The following is a 20,618-nucleotide window of genomic DNA, read 5'->3' on the forward strand; positions in this document are numbered from 1 at the left end:
TGGCAGACATCTGGCAAAACCTAACAAACATTCCCTAATGCAATTTCTGCCTAATCATTTGATGACCACACAATGCAATGTACTGCACTGTGTATATATATATATATATATATACACAGTGCAGTATTATTCTCTCTCTCTCTCTCTCTCTCTCTCTCTCTCTCTCTCTCTCTCTCTCTCTCTCTCTCTCTCTCTCTCTCTCTCTCTCTCTCTCTCTCCCTCTCTCTCCTCTCTCTCTCTCTCTCTCTCTCTCTCTTCTCCTCTCTCCTCTCTCAACAGGGCACATGTACTGGCTGTTTAATTTTTAGAAATCTTGAAATCTCAAATTTACTTTAAAACAACTTCACAACTAAAACAACAGATTAAACAAAGTAGGTTGTTAAATGTTAAAGGTCCACTTGGCATGTCCAAAACTCAATCATTTATTCTGGTTAATATTGATTATTATTGAGTTGAGTAGCCTACATGTGTTCTTCCAAACTAGTGGGAACGACATCCAAAATAAATGGAAATGATAACAGGATTCTGGCTTAATTTTTTTTAATGATTCTGAGTCAAAGTCAGGATTCTTAACCCTTGTGTTATATTCACATTTCGCACCCTTTGGTAATGTTCGGGTCAAATTGACCCGGGACATATTTCAAGGTTTAAAAAAAATACAGAACTAAATTCAACATCCACAATTCCTTATATATATTGTCTTTAACTCATTCCCCAACAATATAAATGAAATATATGATTAGTTTTTTAAAATACTCTTTGCTAGATCAAATTTAACAATGGAAGTGTCCATCGTTTTTTGTGATACAAATTACATTTATGTTAAAAAAAATACACTGTAATAAAAACTAGGTTTACATTTTGCTCATGCTTTTCTAGGACAAATGTAAATGAACATTTTTTTCATTAATGTTTATTATTTTTAATCTGTCATATAATAATCAAAGCCCTGAAGGAAATAAAGCAATTTAGCAGCAATTGGAACACAAGAACCACATCCAAAAGTATTTGGCTGTGAAATATAGAGAGAATGAAACATCCATATAAATGACATAGAACAGATATAAACACAAAGCAAATAAAAACAATTAACAGTCACTATTCATAAAATACAATATATCCGAAAAATATATTGATGAAGTGACGCTGCAGAACATCATGTGAGTCAATGGGGAAGTCCGTTTAGGAAACACATGATGTACAGAACTTCTTTGTGTGTATAGCACAGATGTACTTGTTGCAGTTGCTGCATGTAGTCTGTGTCTTGGAGTCCTTTGAGGGTCCACAGACCTCACAGAGGCTGGCTGTGGGGGTCTTCCAGAAGCTGACTGTGGGGGTCTTCTTGCGGCTGGCTGTGGGGGTCTTCCAGCAGCTGGCTATGAGTCAAGTTCATCTTCCAATTTGCTGTCAAATTCTGAGTTTACCTCCACATTATCCTCATCTTCAGAAATGTCTTCCTGTCCCACTTCACCGTGTTCTTCTAATGCATTCCACTCACTCTCATCCATTATTAGCTCCAAGGCTCACTGAGCAGAATATCTTTTGGCCATTTTGTTGGTAGATAATTGTAGTTCTGCACTACACTGTAATGTGAGGTTATGTCTCTGTTTAGTCCCTCCTCCGGCGTGCAGGTGCGAGGGGGACAGTGCGAGAACATTTAAAATGTTTATACATTTCTGGAAGATCTAAAATGTTTATAATGTTCTAGGATAGTTTTGTGTACACACTACAAAGGGTAAAGATCAAGGGAAAACAGGATCAAACAGCTTCTCTATGCATACGATTGTGTGTGTGTGTGTGTGTGTGTGGTGTGTGTGTGTGTGTGTGTGTGTGTGTGTGTGTGTGTGTGTGTGTGTGTGTGTGTGTGTGTGTGTGTGTGTGTGTGTGTGTGTGTGTGTGTGTGTGTGTGTGTGTGTGTGTGTGTGTGTGTGTGTGTGTTTTTCTCTGTCTGTCCTAGTATTGTATCCGGGTCAGATTGACCCGAACCTCTTATGAAGGACATAAATGCGGGTGGGCATTTTCTCATAAGTTGAAAAAAAAAAAAAACAATTCCACATGTCCTTCACTATAAATAAGCCCCGGCCATTGAGTTTCAGGTTGAACGAAAATATCCTTATATTTTTTTTTATTCATTGAAAATGGAAATCGGGTCAATTTGACCCGAACACCACACAAGGAGAACAATACTGACTTTTTCTCAGAATTCAGACTTTTTTCTCAGAACAAAAAAGAAAGATCACGTGTGGCCCTAGATGAATTATCATCTGTACATCAGATATCATTTCAATAGACTCAAATTGACTCAGAAGATTCAGTAGACTAAATATACTCTGATATGTCAACACAAGGAAACAAACATTAAGAACCGGCTTTACGCAATGTTTATTTGGAACATTATGCAAATCAGCTTGTTTCATATTTAAAACATACCATTTAAAAGTTGTAATGCTGAAATTAAATGTGTTAATGTGGGTAACAAACTAGGGAAAGTTCATGATGGTATATTAGCTAAAATGTTTTGTTGGCTGTATGCTAAATCTGTTTCATGGTCACAGATTAACTGAGACAATTTTCCACTCAAGAGCGTCTGACTCAACACCCTGATTCAAATCTGCGTTAATCTGTTTTACTGATAGTCACGAAAATATTTCCTGCTGATATCTTTCACCACAAGCCAGAAACCGTTAATTCCACAGGGAAGCTCACAAACTGCTTGTCTAAACAGAAATGGAAACAGGTTGCTTGTTGCGAGAAGCATACTGGTCTCGTTGAAAATATGCAAAACACTCAAGGCAGTGACAGTGTTTTTATAGAAGTGGTGTCTGAACAGCGAGGCTCACATAAATGCTGTTATCACATGAGAGTTTTGGGATGAGTCCCTTCGTAGATTCATGAATATTTAGACATATTGGTTTACAGAAAATGATGGTTACGCAATATAACCATAGTTCTATGAATATGGCATTGGTTGGAGGGCTTGAGCCAGAGAATCTAAGTGTTTCTGCACCTTTAAAAGCCAATCAGAACAACCCTATTCAACTTCTAAGCATGCTGGCCACATATGCTGAATGTGTTCTGGTTGTTTCACAAAGGTTAACATCAAGCACAAACTTAGCAAAAACCACCGGGATTCTTGGTATACAGTTACACACATAGGAACATGTCCTCATCAACTCTTCAGCTAGTGATTGTCCATTTGCAATAATGCTTTGTTCTACATAACCTGTGAACAGAACATACAGGTATATGTAGGTTATGGACAGTGGACCTTCATGTTATTGTTTCTATGTTATATTTAACATTTTGCAAGAACAATTAAAGAACATTAGAAATACAATAATGTTTTTAACATTACACCAGTGCTTTCCAGACTTGGGTGATCCTTGTCTCATTTGATTTTCCACGAAATGGTGATTTTCACTATAAACCGCTCAACTTTCAATTAAATAAAACATACAAGCGTTATATTAATAATAATACTGTATTCTTATGATTAATAAAATAATTAAGTTATCGAAAAAAATCAGATTACGGTAGTTTGGCAACCTAAACCCCTTAGCTAAGGTGAGGAAAATATGATATTGATTGTTAGACAAATGCTTAAGGAGCCCCATATGCAAAGGTTTTTGTGCATGTAAATGCTCTGCAGAGACTACAGTTCCCTCCAGACGGAGTTTCTCTCCCACACACTCCCCCCCTGCCTGAAACATCTCCATTGGACTCCTTTGTTTACTTCTGTAACATAGTGACATCACTATGTAAGAATTGTGCTTCTATTGGCTAGCGCTCCAACACATTGTATGTGGTATACTAAGGAGTGGTACATTTCCGGCACATCTCTAAGTGGTTGACCAATGAAAACCGAGCCAGCCAGCTAACCAATCAGTGGAGACTGGGCTCTGGTTTCAGACAGAGGGTGAAAAGAGGTGCTGTGGCACAGGCAATATGAGAAAAATACAGCACGTTTTGAACACTAAAGCACGTAAACATGTCACAGTGTCACAAAATACAAATATGAACCTGAACATTTGCATAATGTTTCCTCTTTAATTACAGTTCTGTGACGGGACATTAAAGACAGCCTGTAGTAATAAAGTCTGACACATTTCACGCCCAATCCATCATTCCCACTTAGCTATAGCTTCAGCATCAAATATAGCTCTAAGGCTGAGCGGGTGAAGTCCTAAGGCAATAATGACATATAGGCAGAAACCAGCCTGTCTGACTAGTCACTGTACATTATATCAGCCAGAAGAAATGCTATTTCCTGCCTATTCTGGTTGCAATGCAGAAGGATGTGTTGAATCAGATAACACAAAGCCAGTGTCAATCTAATGGTGTTCAAGGCTTTCACACCCATAGGACTTTCCAGTGTATATGCACAGAGGAATAGAGATGCCAGGCAATATCAATTGTTCACATCCTTATATGATTGGTCCTCAATCCTTTAACATATTTAGTCAAATGCAAAAAATCTACTATTAACCACATTGGTAATAAGTGAGGAAAAAACGAAGCAATACACTACCGTCTGATGTTTGAGTTAATATTCTCGCATTTTCAAAACAATAGAAGTATTAAGCCTTTTTAGTGAAACAAGACCCCCCAGTAATTGATGTACTGTGTTATATGAGCATAGATAATCCTCTCTGTATCACTGAGAAAATGTTTAAAAGTACGGCTCCGATCAAATCGCGCTTGTCAGTTCTTGAAGACTTTAACTCGATTAAAGGGCCAAGGGCAGGCCACATTTGGATGTGGATGCTGAGCCTTTAACAAAGGGGTTCAATTTTTACTGAATTTAATTGTGGAAAACTTAATTGTATTTAATAGACATTATAGTCAATGTTTAACAGCAACTGACCTATAATCGTTGTTTATTTAATTGTACTAAAATAATAATACATATGGACTTCACTGTACATTTAACATATTCAAGGTCCCCGTAGAGAATTATCATCTTATTCTATGACATTAGTCTGTATAGTTTATAACGTTTCTAGATCTTGAAAGATATTATTTTAAGAGGCCCCAATGATTCTTTGATTAAACGACAAAATATAATTCAATATTTTTCACCAGAAGATGTTGTGTGTATCATTTAAGATGAATGACTCAAGAGCAGAAAAACATTAACATGAACAATAACATAATCATGAACACAACTGGACTTTGTCATGAAGGAAAAAAAAGGAGAAATAGTCAGTCCCCATGGAGTTCTGATTTAACATCAAGAACTATAAACTGTTTTACAGATAAGTATGCAAAGTTCACATTTGTATTAATGAAAGCTTTATCATTTCAAATTAATTTCACATCCGAGGGGAATATGGCCTGTGCTTTTCTCAACTTGCATGAAGAGAACTATGTCTTTATACATTCAGTCTGTCACTGCATTGGTGTATTTTTTCCTGACTCAGCCAATGTGGCACCTGGCACTGCATAGCATCCACCAGAGCCCTTCTGGGGCGCATAACCTGACATATTCACTCTGATTGAGATGTTCATCAGTAAGTCTTGTCCTGAATATAGATTGTATAAAGATCATATCTGAGTATGCTGATTCACTGCAATATGTTGACCCCAAGAGGCAGGACAGTTTCATTGCAGCAGTTTGAATGTTTTTGAATTTTCTCTGGGTCAGGCTTCCAGAAATCTTTGTCCATCTGATGTGCTTTTAGCCGAATGTCATTCTGGAGCTTGATTATCTCCAGGTCCAGCTCCAAAGCACTGAGATGGAAAAGGCTGGCCAGTTTCTCAGACCTGTCAGTAACATCCATACATTTGAAAGTGTTAACAAGGTCAAGCTGCTCAATGTCAAGAAACCTGTCCTCAATGTCCTGCCCAAGTTTAGTGAAGCAGTCACAGCACTTTGATAAACCAAGAAAGCCAGCAGCAGCTTTATTCTCCTGCAGTACTTTTTGAACATAGGGGACATTATGCAATTTCTTTACCATTACTTGCTGGAGCTATAAGACGCAGACTTGCTTTAAAGGCCTTTACAGCACTAATCATATTGTTTTACAATTGCCCTGTAGCTGGAAGTTCAGCTGGTTTAATTTTCCAGTCAGATTGGTAAAAAAGGCCCAGGTCAAGTACCCAACCAGCATCAGATAAGATGGAGGTGTCCTCCCCTCTCTCTTCCATGAAGAGCTTTACCTCATGCAGCAAGGAGAGGAAGCGCTGTAGGGTTCTCCCTCTACTCAACCAGCTCACCTCAGCATGGAGAAGGAGATCTCCATTTTCAGCTGAAAATGTTTGAAGCTCCTAGGTTGTTTTGCCTTTGCTCAAATAGAGTTTATTATTTTTGTCACAGGTTTCAGAACATGATTGAAGTCCATAACTTTGGAACAAAGTGCTTGTTGGTGGATAATGCAATGGTAACTCAGGAAACGTGGGAAGTATGGATCTGACTTACAATTCGGGATAAAACCAGAGTGTCAACCTCTCATAGCCGGGGCTCTATCAGTTGTTATGGATACGTTTCAGGAATATTTTTTCTTAAGTGTTAGCCTTCGACCTAGATGATCATTCTTTACTCTCAGTTTCTCTTTCCTTATTGCTCAGGTATGTAGCCTTGATTAATGTATGTTATCTCTCTTGTATAGAGGCAGCTCTGTATCTTTATATTGCCAGTTCATAAGATAGTTTAGTCCAGCATATCAGATGTGCAAGTCCCTCTGGCAGAGAACCTTAAGTTATGGACAAACAGTTATATTTCCCTGCTTGTTTAGTCAATTTAGTTAATATGAAGAATGTTGATTATTCTCTCAGAACCAGCTAAATACATGGGACTGGGTGAGAAATCTTCAGAATTGTTTTGGGCAACTGCTGTGTCATATTGTGTCTGCAGCAGATGTGTTTGTCAATTCTCCGGCAGTAACTTGGAATAAACCTTCAGCTTTTTGCCATCAAGTTCCAGCTCTCCCATATTTCATTGTGGTTCAACTCAATTGCTCCAGAACTTTTCCATTACAGATAGCTTCTCCATTTGCACTCCTTTATATCTGGAATTCATTTTTAATACAATTAGAAACGTCCACACTGTTGAAGCGGTGTAAGATATTCCTCTTTCTCCATGAAGTCCCCCATAACCATCCGGATGGACACAGCCAACTGAGCTGTGTCGCTCCCATCCACCGACTCGTCGCACTGTATGGAGAACCACTTGCATCTGACCATGTCCTTCTCCAACTGTCCCATAGCATTCACTGACAGAGCTGACAATCATCTCGCCATGGTGTTGGTTGTCAGTTAGAAATTGTCAATAGCAGACATTATCTCCGGCTTGCTCTTGTGGTCTCTGAACAAAGTCTCTCCCATAACAGACATTGCTCCCTTTAGAACGCCGGCATCAGTTACATTACTTGTTCTTTTCCAAATACTGAGCCACTCGGAACGATGCTTCTGTAGCTAGGTTAGCTTTCTTGGCAGGCTTCATGAACAATAACCGCTGCCTTTGTAGCCTGGCTTTCAATTGTTTGACCTTCTCGAACCAAAAGCAACGACCGGACAGAAATTCCTTGGAAAAGCTTTCGTGAAGTTTTGTGAAGTGCCGCTCCACATTTCAAATGCACGCACTTGTCTTGGATTTTTCTTTAATGGAACTTCTTCAGTTGACATGACTGTAACTTACATCTCTTTCTCTCTATCTTACTCTCAAAACATACTACGTAAATACAAATCTCTCAACATGTCAACTGCACAACTGCAAGCGCCCTCTGGCATGCTAATCAGAAAACATTCACGAGCTACTGGCGATCAATGTGTTGGAGACCCTGAAATTAGGTGTTTAGTAAATACCAGAGGTGGGAGTAAGTCTTCTTCTTCTTCTTTCGTGTAATGTCAGAGGTCCAACTCGGTGTCGTGTAGCCATGCCCGCATCTCTGGTCCTAAGTCGAAGAGGCTGGCTTCCGAGGGTGGTCTATATAAAGGGCAGGTGGTTATTATATGTTCGGCAGTCTGTTCAGGGTCACCGCAATCGCATGCAGAACTGTCTCCCAGGCCCCACTTCTTCATTGATGTTTTGAAGCGACCGACCCCAGTTCGTAGGCGGTTTAGTGTGGTCCATTGCCGGCGTGGTAGGTCGTCTCCTCCTATGGCGCCATCTCCTGGGTCCCAGATGTAGCGATGGATGCGGGAGGGCCCGGCTAGCTCCCACTCCTGCTTCCAAGCAGCCACCAACCATGCATCTCTGGAGAGGTCCTCAGAGGTGGAATTGAGAATCTCTTGTGCTGCCTTGTTGAAGGGGAGGCGGGACTTGAGCCTACTTAGGGGCGCTGCTCTCATTGTCGTGTTATGCAGGATGTGCCAGTCATGCTTTTGAGCTTTCCTGGCCAGGGCGAGGGTGGCAGCCTCCCGTCGGACGCCGGCCGGAGCTATTCCCGCGAGGACTGGCAAGAGGGACACAGGGGTAGGCTTCAAGCATCCAGTTATAATCCTGAGGGCGTTGTTGATGACCACGTCAACCTTACTTGCGTGTGGGCTTCTGCTCCAGGCTGGGGCGCAGTATTCTGCTGCAGAGAAGACCAGGGCTTGGGTCGATATTCGCAACGTCTTAGCGCAGGCTCCCCAGGTTGTTCCAGCGAGGCGGCGGATCAGCGCGACCCTTGATGTTACCTTGGCCTTGACTTATTCAAGGTGTTGTTTGAAGGACAGTGTCCGATCCAGACGCACACCGAGGTACTTCGGGGCTTGCTGGACCTCCAGACGTTTATTGTTGACACGCACCTCAAGTTCCCTCCTAGCTTCTCTGGTGCTAAGATGGTATGCCGCTGCAACTGTCTTTCCGATGTTGAGCTGTAGACGCCACCTTTGAAAGTATGCTACCAAGGGTGCCCAGGTCGTCGTTAAGGCCATCTTCCATTGCCTTCCATGTTGGTCGTCTCAGCATGATGGCTAGATCGTCTGCATAGCCGTACTTTCTGGATGTTGTGTCAGGTAAGTCATGTACATAAATGTTGAACAGAATCGTGAGAGAACCGACCCCTGCGGAACACCGTCTTCTGAGCCTACTGTGTTGGCCATTGCTGGTCTGGAGGACAAAGCTGCGGTTGGTAAGCGTCTCCATGATGAACTTAATCATATGCCGGTCTGGTATTGTCCTCAACAGCTTCAGGTGGAGTCCACGGTGCCAGATGGTGTCATATGCGGCAGTCAGGTCCAGGTACACTACCCCAGCTTTCTCATTGTCCTGGAAGCTGTCTTCGATGTCCTGAGAGGGTAGCGTTACCTGGTCCACTGTTGACCTTCCACGTCGAAAACCAGCTTGTTCTCGTGGAAGCTGTGAGTCCACCACTGGCTCGATGCGGCTATGGATCATCCTCTCCAAAATCTTGAATGGGACACGGAGCAGCGAGATGGGTCTGTATGACTTTGGGTCTTCCGCAGGTTTATTTGGCTTCGGCAGAGCTATGACGGAGGCGCGGCGCCAGGTCTTTGGGAGCTTTGACTTCCGGTAGCACGACGAGAAGACTGCACAGAGCCAGCCAGATGTTGTTGTGCTCTGGTGGATGACGAACTCTGGGTGGATGTTGTCGTGGCCCGGAGATTTGCCCGGCTTGAGCTTACTTATGGCCTCACTGATTTAATCGGCTGTAAAGTCTCCCGAGAGGTTTGGAGTCGACACTGTCCGCTCCCAGGATGGAAGACACCTAGCGCAATGTCAGTCGGGCGAAGTCTTTGTCTGCGTCCGGGAAGCGGCCGTTCTTCAGGAGCTGGGATGCGATGGCATCTGCTGTGACTGGGCACCTGGGGGGCGTTGTATTTCTGCCTGTAAGCTGGTTGATAGTCTGCTACGCCTTACAACTAGAGTGGGTGAAGTCGATTGATTCAACGACTTCTGTCCATCTGGTCCTGCGGGTGACGTCCAGCCTCTGGAGCAGTGCTGTTGCAGTCATGGCCACCTCTTCTCTGGAGCTAGCCCTCTGGTGGTCACACAGAAGACGGCTGCACTCCTCGTCCCAACCCGGGATGTAGTTCCTGTTATAGCCACACGGAATGGTCTTCTTTGCCGCACCCAGGAGGACTTCACAGTAGGCTGCGTAGGCCGCGTCCGCATCTGCTGCTTCTGGGTCTGGCAGACCAGCTGACCTTCTTGCCGTCTCCTCAACAAATGACTCCCAGTTGGCCTTTCGAAGGTTCCATCGTTTGACAGGTTTCCCTGGTACCCGTTGCACCAGTGCTGGAATTTTAATGATGGCCGGTCGGTGATGTGAGCGGGGGAACCTACCCAGGACGCGTCCTGCACATGTAGGAGTAAGTCCTACATGTGCAAGTCATGAGCAAGTCTCAAGTCTTGACCTACAAGTATCAAACAAGTCCCAAGTCACTGTGGTGAGAGTCAAGCAAGTCAAGTCATGTCAAGTCATTGCTCAGGTCAAGCAAGTCAAGTCAAGTCATTGCTCAGGTCAAGCAAGTCAAGTCAAGTCATACGAAATGCTGATGAATAAGCCCAGTTTCCGCATTTAAATCAGTTAAAAGACAGTGGTTATGAAAATGGATTCAACCCTCACTATGATCTTCATTACATACACAGTTAATCATTTGAAATCTAATTTAGACCGATGACAATCATATTAGATTCATATTAACCCTAGAACTGCAGACAATATAGCTAGGACTCAAAAAGTCTGTTCAAAAAGGCAGAATTCCAGAAATCATATATGGCATTTGCCATTACACATATTTAATTTAAATGTCTGTTAACACTAGAACCGCCAACAGCGTCAGCGCCTACATAGATATCATTTTCAAATCATTTAATTTGTTCCTCTTCATAATTTCCTTATAAACTAAGTAGGACAATTTAAAACTCACTTAATTGGGTTCATTTTGAAATTGCTTCAGTTTATCATCATAACAGATCAAAAAGTTCAGATTCATTTTACAATAAATCAATGATGCACTTCTACAAACAAAAACAACATCATTAAAACATTTAAACAAACTACTAAAAGTAGATGAACTACATTATTCAAAAGTTTACAGTAACTTCTGATAATAATACACGCATCTCTCTCTCTCTGGCAAAACCTAACAAACATTCCCCTAATGCAATTTCTGCCTAATCATTTGATGACCACACAATGCAATGTACTGCACTGTGTATATATATATATATATACACAGTGCAGTATATTGCCTCTCTCTCTCTATCTCTCTTCTCTATCTCTCTCTTCGCTCCTCTCTATCCTCTCTCGTCTCTCATCTCGTCTCGATCTCTCTCTCTCTCTCTCTCTCTACTCTACGCTCTCTCTCTCTCTCTCTCTCCCTCTCCATATCAATGTTAGTCAAGCAAGTCTCAAGTCCAAAAATATGTGACTCGAGTCCCCACCCTCAAACTCTTGCCTTTTAGACACAGTAAAATGAAACCACTGGCTCATCCTGCAGCATTGACACTGCCAATGGAAACCTTTCATTTGTAATTCTGCCATCTCCTCTTTAAAATCAGCTCCTTGGCATGGTAGAAGTCGGGGCGGTTAATATGTTTTTCTCATACTGATATTCTGAACAATCTGTGCTGTTGTATTTGCTGTAAAGTGTCTCTACTGTAGGCTATTTTTATTATATGTACAGCACTTTGGCTCGACCAAAAATCGTTTATAAATGTGCTATATAAATAAAACTTGATTTGATGTGATGTATCTTGCTCCAAGTCCGAGAGCTGACATCTCCCTGCTGTCTGTCTCCATAGCCATTAAAGAATCTATCTAACCATATGCGTTTTCGGTGACTAGATGATGAAGGCACGCCTGGCACTCGTACTTATCCATGTCATGCCAAAAATAACATATGCTTCTCGGCTATTTAGGAAGTCTCTTCTCAGGCAGTGTAACACAGATTCCAAGAGGTATAGTTCACCGCCCCTGCTCGAATTCGGGATCATTCACACTGCAGCACCCCCCCCCCCTACACACACACATACCTCCCCACAAAATGCTTGGAAATGTTGCTGTCTGCCCGACTCATTATTGTGCTTTGTAATCATAGCAACTACTGTGTCTCAGAGGCATTCGAGAATGAGATAAATGTATTTTTCTGAAACCCCATTCACGTGGAAGAGCATAAGAAGCAGGCTCTGACTAAAAAAGGAACTGACGCTCAAATATGTATCATCTTCACTCTCCTTGTGACTGCAAAATGTGAGTTATGCCACCGTTGTGGCTGGGTACTTCTATCCCCTCAGAGGGAAATATTTGTAAAATCCTAGGCACATGAATACAGCTTTGACAGCGAAAAGGGGAAGGCGAATAGAGCCCTGTAAATACTGTATTATTCTACTTGAAGGTGGATTTGGTGGTTACTAGTGATGATGGATTCATGTGGAGTTTCTAGGGACTAGGCTGGCTAACATATGCACCTGTTTGCACCACAGGAAAAAAAATAAAAAAATCCTGTAAGTCAATATATTGACTTACTATCTCAATATATTGACTTACTATCTCAATATATTGACTTAGCTATCTCATTATATTGAGTTATATATATATATATATTGTTTTATTGAAACAATTATGTCAAATACAGAATAAGGCACATAGACATCAATGTTCATCATATCAGCGGTACAACTTTATATTAAGGTACAGAAATTAACCATCAACTAGTTGTTAATTAACATGCATATTAGCAGTATATTGGCTCTTTATTAGTCATTATAAAACACTTATTAATGCAATCACATTCAAACGGAGTGAAACTATAACAAAATAAGTTACAAGGCACTTAATGATCTCATACATGCAAGTGTAACATGCACAGATTACTTGTAGAATATGGTCATGTAGAATAAGGCATTCATAAGTGAATTGCTAAGTCAATATATTGACTTACAGGATTTTTGATTTTTGATTTTTTTTCCTGTGGCGCAAACAGGCTTCCATACTAACAGGCTCATTCCCACTGTTCAATTATTAAAGCCCATGAGTTCAGGAACATCCACATGTTTTTTGCACTCTTCATATTTTATTTCATAGCAGTCATCGGGAGAGAATTAATTATTAACAGTGCTGAGTCCCCGGACATTTTCCAATGGCTCGTTTTCGTTGGCAGCTCCAGATGATTGGTTAACTTTCTTTTGTTGTATTGCCAGAGGTTTTACTCTCACACACAGTAACAGTATACGTACAGTACAGCATAAGCCTGCATATGACTGTTCTTTCACCCTGTGGTTACATATTGCATTGTTTTCATCAGTGCAAAATCATTTCACCCAAATCGAGCAATGTCCCAGTAATACTTAGTTTGTTTGTCTACCAATTACGTTTTCAGCAAACTTTGCTTTTCTCACGTTTATCTAAATTTGCCTTTATCTCCCCCGCTCAGATCTACTGACTACGGCTCAACATACGACAGAATGAACGACAAAGTGGGAACCAAAACTGTCCTGAGTTACCTGTACGTCTGTCCAACTAACAAGAGAAAGGTGAGATGTTGCATGTTTATTAGTTTTTTGTGTCTATTGTCCAACATATGTGACCTGCTCCATTGAAATCAGTCGCATTGACCCAAAGACACATTTTGAGTTGTATACACTGTTGGAAAGAGGAGATTCCTAGCTTTCTAATGATATCAGGATTGTTTTTGTACTACAAATATTAAGCGAAATATGTCACATTATATAATGACTGTCACCGAGTCATCATTTTGAGAAAAAGGCCTTCAAAGTTTCCTCTTCTCTGGAATCCATCGATCTGATTGATTATTAGCGGAGCAAATGATCAAAGTAGTAAGGAGGGAAGATATTTTCGTTTGGATTACTGGTCTGGGGGAAGCTTGCGAGTGTGTGTGTGTGTGTATTTTTGCGTTTGTGTGTATTGTGTTTGTTTCCCGGGGAAAACACTGACGAGAAACGCCGGCTGTTGTTATGCCTGCAGTGACGTCAAGTTACTCCGTTCTCCGCTTGTAATTATGCCGTTACAAGCTTCAAAGCTGTATCTATCATCTGAATTTGCCCAAACAAGTTTAATATTCTAAAAGCCAAGACTTTGTTTAATTGAAATCAGATGAAAACAAACTGTAACGGACCCTGCCGTGTTATCTATGATTACTATACGCTTACATTCATAATTTCAGCCGGAGGGAGGGGGGGCGGTGCTGAGGAAGAGCAGATTGCGAGTGAGAGCGGTCATCTTCCCTTTACAAGCTTCAAAAATATATTTATCGTGTGATTTTGGGAATAAAAGTTTCATATTCTGAAAGCCAAGACTGTTTATTTAAAATCAAACAAAACACCCAAACCCCTGAAACAATTTTTTTACGCACATTTCAAATATTTTTAAATGAGCTGTTGCGACTGATTTCGATAGAGCGGGTCACATATGTTTAAAATTAGAGATGCACCAAATACTGATCAGATACAAGTGTTTAAAGAGGCCCTATTATGCTTTAGTTTTTTTGGGAGGGTTTTCCATTTGCTGTAGTATATGTTTTTGTTCATGTAAATGGTCTGCAAAGGCTAACATCCCTGTGTTCCCTCCGAAGGGAGTTTCTCTTCCACACTCTCCCCCCCTGGGGGAAAATGCTTCTGTTGGACTCCTTTGTTTACTACCCAAACAGAGTGACATCACTTTGTAACACTTATTGGCTAGCTAGCGCTCCAACACATTGAACATGATTTAGGTTGGACGTGACTCTGTTGTTCTAATTATTAAGTACGTTCTGTGTAAATTGACTTCATGCTGAGATTCCCTTGGAGCTATAGCATAAAAAGAGCATATAATTCAACAATTTCTCAAACGGTCTTCATCCGGGCTTCCCTTATCTGGCTGTGACAGCAAACCAACTTTTATTTGAGAATCAGTGGCGAGCCGTGACTTTTATACCTTGGCCCTCTGACCCCCACCCTTTCCCTCGAAAAAATTAAATAAAATAGTTATTACGTCACAGCGTATACTTCAGCGGAATATCAAAACAACGGCCCGGGGTGCAAAACGCATCAATGAAAGCAACCCTCTACACAAAACAACACCTGTAAATAACCCAATTTGTGTTCTTTGAAATTGAAAAGGATATTGCATTGTGTTTGTTACTTTCATTGCAGTTGTATGTCTTAAGTGTAATTTGGCATGCTTTTATTTTGAAGGCAAGTTTACGCTGTTGACAGGAAGTTGTTGTTGCTATGGAAACAAGAAAAGCTTCACAGTGGGTGGAACTTGTCCTAAAGTCTGCGATAATAAAACCCACCCATTTAGAGGGAAGATATGATTGGTCAATTGTACTGTCATTTACTCTCTCGTTCAGTTACTATAATGGGTCCTCTGTGAATTTACAGCAGGACCACCAATCAGCTCCTATCTTCACCTCGCAGAGACGAGCTTCTTTCATTTAACCCTTCACATTCAAACAGAAACTGAATAGGCAGATTCAAAGGATTTATTTCTTTGGAAGTGTTATTTTAAATACAATTAAATCAAGTTATTTTTAGTAAAACTAAAGAAAATATTATTTAGTAGAATATATTAGGCCCTCAGAGAGGGCCTAGAGGGCCCTGACGGGTCGCCACTGTTGAGAATGCATTCATTTATGGCATGCTTCCTACGAGCAATAGGATGTTTCTGGCAACAGAATCTAAAGACACATTTTGAGAATGTCAGGCCACAAAAAGGTACAGAAACAAGTGTGAGCATTGCCAGATGCCAACCATCTGCCAACATCTTTAATCTGCCTGAGAGTTCTGTTAATTGTTAACTGTTTAATTTCTTGACATTCTAAGATTCATTCTCAGTTTGTGGTTTGCACTCCATTTTCTACCATCTGCCTCAATGTAATGTTACATTTAATTCAGGGAAATATTAGGCTAAGGACTTGTTATGGAAAATCACTTCCAGCTTCCGCATTAGCTGAATTGAATTGTGCAGCTAAACGATCCCTAAATGATCATATTCATTCCTGCAGCACATACAGTTAAGGTTTTGGAAACATTCTGAATCCTTAGACATTTCTGTACTGTAATTCACAACTCGCACATTAAATCCGATTTGCCCTCATGCCTTGAACACCACGGCTTGTGCATCAAGCAACAGTTTGACAGACAAGTGGAATTGTGGCCAAGAGGTCAACCCGCTATGATCAGCTAGTAGGAGTCTAGTCTCCATCTGTAGACTAGACTAGCCCCATGGCTGTTTCCATAACCACAGTTTTCAAGTTGACATACTGTATGTAGGAATCATCAGTATCACATAGAAATGACTAATTGGCTCAGCTCATGTTTGCGTCCTACTGCCAATTACGACAGATTGTATGCATATGGAGGAGATTAAGTTTGCACAGCGTTAAACTGATGTGTTCCTCTGGAGACGCAGAGCGGGACACATTAACATTTTAGTTTTAATAGGGACCTAGAGGCATTAGATGAAATAAGGAATCATTCTTTTTAATATTTTCATTATTTATATAACCAAAGAGTTGGCCACAAATCTATTACTAATTGCTACTAATAATTGCTGCACCAATCTCTCCATGTTCAATTCACAAAACTCACATCTTCTCAACTTCTTTGAATCTGTTATTAATGTTGTGTCTTGCATATTTTAAGTACGGAAGAGGATTAGGGCCACATTAAACATTTTTTTGTGAGGATTTGAAGAAAAAAATGTTTTTTTTTTGTTCTGAGAACAGAATTCTGACTTTAATCTCAGAATTCTGATTTTAATCTCAGAATTCTGATTTTAATCTCAGAATTCTGACTTTTTTCTCAGAACAAAAAAAAATGTTTTTTTTGGGAAAAAAAAAATTCTGATTTTAATCTCAAAATTCTGAGAAAAGTCAGAATTCTGAGATTAAAGTCAGAATTCTGAGAAAAAAATCTGAATTCTGAGATTAAAGTCAGCATTCTGACGTTTTTTTCAAATCCTCCCAAAAAAAATCATGTGGCCCTAATCCTCTTCCGTATTTAAGTGTTGTTTTAACATTTAATATATTTTTACCCCAGAGAACTGTCCCCTAAAACACAATACAAATACAATTGTTATTTGTATTGTAACTATTATTATTATGTATTCTGTCATTTATTAATACATTTTTACCTACAAAATCAACAATAGATATTTTTTAAGAACTTCAAATAAAAAAGCAATATAACATGTTTTGGATGATTACTTCAATAGCATACATTGCCGAATGTTAGCTAACATAAGATTGTAAGTCTCTTAATTAGTATTTATGATTAAATGAAATCTGTAAATTAGTTACTTTGAACAGGGTCCCTGCAGATACTTAAAACCTGTTAAGCCCGGCGTGGTGTTTTTTCACGAAACTGTGTCTCAGGGCATCTTAATATCCTATTAATGTGTCATACTCATTTAACGGTATGAAACTCAGCTAACTGAAGATGCGAACAATTTTGACTGAAACAAAGCAAAAGTCTCACAAGAAGCGTCTAAATGAGCCCTGAGCGAAAAAATGCTAACGCATTTAGCACATAACTCAAGGTAAAAATACCCTTATTACTTATCATAACTGCACATACAAGATATCAGATTAGAGCTGAGATTCCACAGTTTATATAGGTATTGGTATCATCACTGAGCGATCAGAACTCACGACAGGGGAAGCAAAAAACGTAAAATGTCTCTTGTTTTGCATCAATCTTGATATAGGGTACTTATTATGTTATAGTTTGGATTCCTAAAGCTTTTAGTCTACTATCGCATCATTCAAGGGCAGTGTTGTGCTAGTTACTGAAAACCAGTAACTAGTTATTTCATTTCAAAAGTAACTCAGTTACTTTACTGATTACTTACACCAAAAAGTAATGCGTTACTGTGAAAAGTAACGTTTTCGTTACTTAAAAAAAGGGCTCCCATTAATGCCCTTATAGCCTTCATTTCAGTACTGTTATTACATTGGAGAATAATACAATCTGTTGATCAACTTGACATGCATTATATGCAATCTGGATTGCATCGATATTAGCTGGCTTTCCATTTTTGTATATTCTTTCTCCAGGTAGTTGGAAAAAGTGTTCCGTCCCATATACCGTGTGCCGCCCGGACATGGTATCATGCTAACTAGCTCTCTGAAAGCGGGTGACTCCACTGTAGCAATAGCCTGCATGTGTTCTACAACATACTGTGCAATGGCTTTATCGACTTTTCCCTGGCTAGCAGTCCTTTGGTTAAAATCCAGCCGCTGTTGCTTAGGTGGAGGTGGAGTGGCGTCGGCTGAGTCTCTGTGGTCTTAGCTACTAGCTTCGTCCCAGCATGTTGTTTTTGCAGATGTTTTAAGAGATTTTAATTACTGGTTTGGAAAGTAGATAGGATCTTTGACCCGTGTGACGAAGGTAACTTCGTCACTATGGACTGACGGCTTCAGGCCGGGTAATATTGCACTTTATTAGCGTGATTGCACAGTACAGTTGATGTCTGTGGCTGATGATTGTGTGCACCTGGTGTCCTGTGTTGTCTCCTCCCCCCTCACCTGTGTCTTGTTGTGCTGATTAGAATGGGATGTATTTGGGGTCTGTTGCCCTGTCTGTTTGAGAGGCTGGTAGGGTGTGTGAGATCCTTGAGGCTGGTGGCTGTGTGCACAGGAACAGCAAGATTGAGGCTGTGTCCTGTGCTCAATTTTAATAAATGCCCACGTCGGGTTATATTTTTGGACGTTCTGCCTCTGCCTCCTTGCTTGGTCTGGGCCGCTCAACGGTCAGCTTCACAACCCGCCAAGACACAACTTACATTTAACTAAAACGTTCTTTTCTTTGTGCTCGACAAAAGGGAAATAGTGAGAATATCTCCAGGTGGAGAAACTAGACTTGAGCTCCGCCGCCGCCATGATAGTCTTGTTAGTAAACAACACAAACACGCCCACAGCCCGTCTCCGCATGTGACACAGGAAGTATCTAAGTACATTTACTCAAGTACCGTACTTAAGTACAGTTATCATCTCTGTTCGCCTGGCTGTTGACTATATAAAAAAACTAACGGAGTAACGCACCATGTTGTAACGGTAACTGAGTTACTGAATTTAAAAAGTAATGCGTTAGAGTACTAGTTACTGCCAAAAATAACGGCATTAGTCCCAACACTGTTCAAGGGTGGTTTTCACTACAAGTAATTAGCTTTTTTTGGACGGACACTATAATTTACAGTTTTTTACTATGTTCAATCTGAATTTACTTTAAAATTAAAAAAAAAAATATTGATTCTGACTCTTCTACTACAACTCCCAGGTTTATCATTGCTTTGAGAAAACAATTTATTAATTTACCCCTTTTAGAAGGGAAGATATAGTCATTTGTTCTGCTAATGTCATTTTCGAGCCTGAGACCTGAAAAACAGGCTCAGGGCTTAACAGGTTAAAAAGTCTTAAAAGTCTTACATTTACTTTTTGATATTCAAGGTCTAAAAATGTCTTAAAAAGTCTGGAATGTTAGGCGGGGAGGTATTACATTTGATCTGGGGCAGAATGAATGATTGTGTCTATTTTTTGTTAAATTTGTAAGTTTTATTTTACCGGTAACGTTATTTTATATCCTGCAACGTCCAATACCTATATGTTTTGTATACGTGAAATAGGTAGGCGAACGCACACTCCGCTTAGTAGGTGGCAGTTAAATGCCTTGTGTGGCTGTGTCCGCATTTTACGGAGAAGAACGTGTTTATCCAGCTTCAGATTTGAAGGCTGCCGCGGACAAAAAGGAAGACGACGCTGAGAACAGGTTTAACAATGGGTAAATGCAAATGAGCCAAACCATTTTACGATGCCCAGTCGTTCACTAGCACTACTTCTAGTTTGGCTGTTACAACTAATATATCCGCTCTGACAAAGTCTTCAGGGCCCACTTCCAGTCAGACAGCATTCAACTATTTTTCACCCACAGCCACGTTAAAGGCAGAATTGCTGTGGGTTTTTCATACAGTTAATCGTCACCAGTCATACATACCATTTTTTTTTTTAATACGAAGGCAGTCATGTTGGTTAATGTGCACTGAATATTTCCCGTTATTCAAATGCAATACAACTCAGTAACGGTTTATACTGTTGTCTTGTTCATCGATTTTTTTTGTATTGGTATTATTTTTTCCTTTTAGAGGTCTTAAAAAGTCCTGACAATTCATTACATTTGTACTTAAAATGTTTGCAGATACCCTGTTTGAAACATATAAACAGGCAATTAGAATTATGTACCGCAAATCAAAATAACTTTTTTTTATTTGTGAGTCCAGTGTAGGAGTTTACACAGAAGAGGATTAAGGCCATATCTTTTTTATAGATTTGATAAAAATACATTTCTTTTTGATTTCTGATAAAACAAAAGTCAGAATTCAGGTTTTTGTTTTCGTAACTCTGATTTACATAATTCAATTTTGGTCAGATGTCAAAATATGTTCACATGTAGTAGCCCTAATCCCCTTGCCGTACATTTCAATATCACATTATCTTTTTTCGCCTATCCATCCCAATGCCATTAGTTACACATTTGCCTCAGGGAGCTTAACTGTCTGTACTGTACAGTATATGACACCTTTTGTCTAGACCCCTGCATCCACTAAGAAAACACTCCAGCTAAATATCCCAATTAACAAAGAATACATGTTAAAGAAACCCCAAGAGGAGTGACCCCCTTATCCTTTAACCAGTTAATCCCCAAGCCTGTTTTTCAGGTCTCGAAAATG

At 40.2% G+C, this 20,618-nt stretch overlaps 1 protein-coding gene across 3 annotated transcripts in view; it reads left to right on the forward strand.

Moving 5' to 3' along the window:
- sorcs3 (sortilin related VPS10 domain containing receptor 3) overlaps positions 1 to 20,618 on the forward strand; it is a 309,125-nt gene that overhangs the window by 161,775 nt on the left and 126,732 nt on the right. For all 3 annotated transcript variants that reach the window (XM_034232799.1, XM_034232800.1, XM_034232801.1), the window contains exon 3: positions 13,327 to 13,426. In XM_034232799.1, coding sequence (XP_034088690.1) covers positions 13,327 to 13,426 — 100 coding nt within the window. The remainder of the gene's footprint in view (positions 1 to 13,326; positions 13,427 to 20,618) is intronic.

The sequence above is a fragment of the Gymnodraco acuticeps genome, unplaced genomic scaffold, assembly GCF_902827175.1.
Source record: "Gymnodraco acuticeps unplaced genomic scaffold, fGymAcu1.1, whole genome shotgun sequence".
Taxonomy (NCBI): domain Eukaryota; kingdom Metazoa; phylum Chordata; class Actinopteri; order Perciformes; family Bathydraconidae; genus Gymnodraco; species Gymnodraco acuticeps.